The sequence below is a fragment of the Somniosus microcephalus genome, chromosome 5, assembly GCF_052327205.1.
Source record: "Somniosus microcephalus isolate GS21.2 chromosome 5, FLI_Smic_1.0, whole genome shotgun sequence".
Taxonomy (NCBI): Eukaryota; Metazoa; Chordata; class Chondrichthyes; order Squaliformes; family Somniosidae; genus Somniosus; species Somniosus microcephalus.
The window spans coordinates 320,023,223-320,028,838 of NC_140991.1; the positions used below are offsets into that span (position 1 = coordinate 320,023,223).

Here is a 5,616-nt window from a genome sequence, read left to right on the forward strand (position 1 = left end):
CCTCCATTACCAATAATACCTCACCTTTGAGGAAGAAAAATCATTCTTTGTATCAATTTTCTTTGTTATAGAATATAAAAACTTTAAGCAGAGTTTCTTCTTTGCTTCTTTTATTGTGCTGTACTGAACGTTGACAGATGAGATGTTGAATTATTTCAATCTTGTTTCATTAGTATTAATAAGAAACTGGACTCACCCAGCGACAATGCTGCAAAATCCTGCCTCTGTATATTGCAGCATACAATCTTACAAACAAATTCACATTATTACCATAATAAATAGAATTCAAAACACAAATTTTTAAGACACCAAATTAAATTTTTTCTTTTGTACAGAATTAGGAGCGTGTCTGTGTTATAATTATTTTTTACGATGCATATTCATATTCTTCAGCACTGCGTCGGCCGAAGTCCATCCACCCCATGTAATCCCTGTCGGTTATCCTGTGTGAGGGGTCCAGGTTCTGCAATTTGGTTCCCACGAGGGCACCTCTATCCAAAGGCCCTGAGAAAGACAAAGGTGAAATTAGGTCTGCAGTATATTGTACTTAATCTGAAATTCATTCAGTTATTACAGAGGCAATCAGAGATTGAAAGAGGCGGGGGAAGTGTGATGGGACAGTGGGTGAGCCCATCTCCTACCAAAGGGATCAAACAAACAATCTATTGGGTAGTAGGAAAGTTATTGCCTGAAATCATTGTGGGAGTCTCGCCCAACGGTCCCTTTAAGCTGCGTGGCTGCGCAGCGCTCCGGAGGTCCCGCGCAGGCCGGTCAATTGAAAAAACCCAAGAGCGCAGAAGTTTGAATGGGCCGCGCACCTAAAAAAAAAATGAAAGGGAACATTGGTCTCATCCCAGTCAGCAGTTAATGCTGGATTTACTGCATAAAACTGCTCACAACTCGGCTCAAATTGATAATTCCACTCAGAAGTGATGAGGGCAGCAAGTGCGGTGTTTCTTAAATCCGGCGTCTAACTCTGCTGGATCTTGCCTTGGCGTGTTTGTCGAAGACAACACAGCAACAATGAAATATTTCATGTCACAACACTGGCATCTCTCATCTTATGTACAGGGTCTATATATAGAATCATAGACATTTACGACACAGAAGGAGGCCATTCGGCCCATCGTGTCTGTGCCGGCCGACAAAGAGCTCTCCAGCCTAATCCCACTTTCCAGCTCTTGGTCCGTAGCCCTGCAGGTTCCGGCACTTCAAGTGTATATCCAAGTACTTTTTAAATGTGATGAGGGTTTCTGCCTCTCCCACCCTTTCAGGCAGTGAGTTCCAGACCCCCACCACCCTCTGGGTGAAAAATGTTCTCCTCAACTCCCCTCTAATCCTTCGACCAATTACTTTAAATCTCTGCCCCCTGGTTATTGACCTCTCTGCTAAGGGAAATAGGTCCTTCCTATCCACTCTATCCAGGCCCCTCAAAATTTTATACACCTCAATTAAATCTCCCCTCAGCCTCCTCTGTTCCAAATATGTAAGATGTAAAATACCCGCTTTAAAAAAATAGTCTGATGTACAAAATACACACTGGTGACACAGCCAGTGAGAATGCCAAGACCCCGTGTCACTGCGATAGGATTCAGACTCTCACCCAAGCGGTCCTGTACAGTGAGTTCACAATCTTAACCACAGCAGGCATAGTGGCGGGGAAAGGATAATTTCCTAATGTGAAGAAGTGGAATCGAGATGGGAGAATCTATCGGTGCACTTAATAACTCTCCCAATTACAGTGAGCATTACAGTGAGTAACAGTATCTTTTCTATTGAGAACCCGAGGTGAAAAGACCAAAATCCATCGTTCAGGACTCCAAAGTTGAAAAGAGTGTGAGAGACGAGGAGGGAAGAATATAAAAGAATTAGGAACAGGAGTCGGCCATTCGTCCCCTCGAGCCTGCTCCGCCATTCAATAAGATCATGGCTGATCTTCGACCTCAACTCCACTTTCCCGCCCGATCCCCATATCCCTCGATTCCCCTAGTGTCCAAAAATCTATCGATCTCAGCCTTGAATATACTCAACGACTCAGCATCCGCAGCCCTCTGGGGCAGAGAATTCCAAAGATTCACCGCCCTCTGAGTGAAGAAATTCCTCCTCATCTCAGTCTTAAATGGCCGACTCCTTATCCTGAGACTGTGACCCCTGGTTCTAGACTCTCCAGCCAGGGGGAAACAACCTCTCAGCATCTAAATCTTAAGGTGAAGTAGATCACTCCTCAACCTTGCAGTCAGAGGTGGAGTGGTAAATGGAGAATCTTGTAGGAGGGAGAACATGCTGGAAGAATTGACCAAGTATTTTACAAATAGAGCTATATTTTGAGAGAAACAATGCGGTAACTTCTAACACCTTTCACCACACGAATCATCTCTAGACTCTTGTTCTCAGCAGGCGGAAATGTGCGACATCAATCAGTTTGGAGATCCAATACCTGATGGGTTTTGTCTATTGACAATAGCCATGGAACCGAGATTCACAGCTTGTTTTAATGTTACCACGAGAAATATTAGACTTGTGCTTTTAAAGCCGAGAGATGTCAATTTTCCTGAAGACTTACAATGGTAGAGCAGCCGTGTTACAATGTATATTGTGGATCATAGCCAAGGGAAAAATGGGCCTTTGCAAATATCTTTGAAGAATCATAGAATAGTGCAGCAGAGGAGGAGGCCATTCGGCCCATCGAGTCTGCGCCAAAGTTCCCGTTAAGCTGTGCGGCCGCTGTCTGGAGCTCCGGCGCACCGGCATTTAAATAGAAAAAAACATGCACGTGCGGGAATTTGAACGGCCGCGCACCCTAAAATTTTTTAAAGGGAACACTGGTCAGCGCCGGCTCTTTCGAAGAGCGATCCAGTCAGTCCCACTCCCCCGCTCTTTACCCACACCCCTGCAATTTGTTTCTCCTTCAAGTATTTATTCAATTCCCTTTTGAAGGCTACTATTGAATCTGTCTCCACTGCCCTATCAGGCAGCGCATTCCAAACCCAAATCCTTTGTTAATAATATGCAAACACTTGGTAGTAATATTTTTTTTTGAAAAAGGGTTATTTCAAATTGAATACACTGAAGAATACAGTGTAGATCAAGAGAAACTGTTCCCACTGGCGGAAGGGTCGAGAACCAGAGGACACAGATTTAAGGTGATTGACAAAAGAACCAAAGGCGCGATGAGGAAAAACGTTTTCACGCAGCGAGTGGTTAGGATCTGGAATGCACTGCCTGAGAGGGCGGTGGAGGCAGATTCAATCATGGCTTTCAAAAAGTTGGATAAGTACCTGCTGGGAAAAAATTTGCAGGGGAAAGGGCGGAGGAGTGGGACTAGCTGAAGTGCTGTTGCAGAGAGTCGGCACTGTCGGAGGGGCAGTACTGAGGGAGCGCTGCACTGTCGGAGGGGCAGTACTGAGGGAGTGCTGCACTGTCGGAGGGGCAGTACTGAGGGAGCGCCGCACTGTCGGAGGGGCAGTACTGAGGGAGCGCTGCACTGTCGGAGGGGCAGTACTGAGGGAGTGCTGCACTGTCGGAGGGGCAGTACTGAGGGAGCGCTGCACTGTCGGAGGGGCAGTACTGAGGGAGTGCTGCACTGTCGGAGGGGCAGTACTGAGGGAGCGCCGCACTGTCGGAGGGGCAGTGCTGAGGGAGCGCCGCACTATCGGAGGGGCAGTACTGAGGGAGCGCTGCACTGTCGGAGGGGCAGTACTGAGGGAGCACCGCACTGTCGGAGGGGCAGTACTGAGGGAGCACCGCACTGTCGGAGGGGCAGTACTGAGGGAGCGCCGCACTGTCAGAGGGGAAGTACTGAGGGAGCGCTACACTGTCGGAGGGGCAGTACTGAGGGAGTGCTGCACTGTCGGAGGGGCAGTACTGAGGGAGCGCCGCACTGTCGGAGGGGCAGTACTGAGGGAGCGCCGTACTGAGGGAGCACCGCACTGTCGGAGGGGCAGTACTGAGGGAGCGCCGCACTGTCAGAGGGTCAGTACTGCGGGAGCGCCGCACTGTCGGAGGGGCAGTACTGAGGGAGCACTGCACTGTCGGAGGGGCGGTACTGAGGGAGCACTGCACTGTCGGGGGGGCGGTACTGAGGGAGCACCACACTGTTGGAAGTGCCGTCTTTCGGATGAGACATAAACCAAGGCCCTGTCTTCCCTCTCAGATGGACATAAAAGATCCCATGGCACTATTTTGAAGAGGAGCAGGGGGTGGGTTAGTTCTCCCCAGTGTCCTGGGGCCAATATTTATCCCTCAATCAACATCACTAAAACAGATTATCTGGTCATTATCACATTGCTGTTTGTGGGATCTTGCTGTGCACAAATTGCCCGCCATGTTTCCTACATTACAACAGTGACTACACTTCAAAAAGCGTTTCATTGGCTGTAAAGCGCTTTGGGACGTCTGGTGGTTGTGACAGACGCTGTAGAAATCCAAGTCTATTCTTTACTTCTTTTAACTCAAGTTGTTAATTGTTTTTTGGCTGGTATCATTTTTTCGTGCAGATTTGATTTGCCTGTATCCCAAAGCCTTGTAAAAGTCTCAGAATTCTCCTAAACAGATTGTTAGATGTTTCAATTATGAATGGCATTTTAAAAAAATGAAGTAAAACGAACATTTCGCTAAAGTATAAAAGATGGCCATCTTCTCCAAAATTGATATGTTGTGGATTTAGATTAACAGACGCTATAAACTTGAATCAAGGGAACAGACATTTCCAGTACTTTCAGGGGAAGAAATATCCAATTATCTTATTACATTTGCAGCTAAGATGCAACCATAATTATCAAGCAGATTAGTCATGGATTGACATTCCAGATAATTGCATTCACAATTTGCTAAAGTATTAAACAAAAGTTACTTAGTTCTAACCAGCTGGTGCAATTGTAATTTCATTATATATTTCGTGTACAACAGGCACAGGGCCAGTCTTCCATCAATCAACAGGAGTGATTGATGATAGTAAATATGCTTTGAAAACGACAGTGGAAAATTTCATATCAAACATGATTGTTGTTTTTGTTTTAATTAAAATAAATTAATTCACAACCTGGTACATCTGTTTTCATGGCTAGAAAGCGAAGCCGAGGTACGTTGTTGCAAGGAAGCAGGGAGGATCAAGAGGCAGGAAGCTTGTTCCCCACCGCGCTACCTCTGTCCCGGGACAGGCGGAGGTTCCCGGGAGGGGCTCAGGACATTTCTCCCGTTGAGTCTCCCTCCGAGCCGCATTGCTGAGGAGGCGCCTGCTGGACATTCAGGGCCGCTTTCTACAGTCTGCACCCTCCTCAACAGGAGCGGGGTCTGGAATGACAGCTTCTGTAGAATACATGGTCGGAAAATAGGAGTAAGGCTGGAAATTGGGGCAAAATAGACACCGTGCAGGGAATTGCAGGCTTAAGGACCGCAGCCCGAGAATAGCTGAGAATTGGGCTCATAATCTGCACAAAACCGGCAAAATACCGACAACTATCCGGCATCTCAATGTAGCTCATCAGTCGGGGCATCGGGAATATCAGCTGCTCAGTGGCCGAGCCCGGGAGGGGGGGAGCGAGGAGAGGGGGGGCGAGGAGAGGGGGGGGGCGAGGAGAGGGGGGTGGAGTGAGGAGATGGGGGTGGAGTGAGGAG

The 5,616-nt window shown here is 47.5% G+C and overlaps 1 protein-coding gene across 1 annotated transcript in view; it reads right to left on the reverse strand.

The window, feature by feature from the left end:
* Positions 1–201: 201 nt before the first annotated feature.
* Positions 202–5,616, reverse strand: part of ccka (cholecystokinin a) — an 11,410-nt gene continuing 5,995 nt past the window's right edge. Inside the window, exon 3 of the mRNA XM_085987155.1 lies at positions 202–504. Coding sequence (XP_085843281.1) covers positions 368–504 — 137 coding nt within the window. The 3' untranslated portion in view covers positions 202–367. The remainder of the gene's footprint in view (positions 505–5,616) is intronic.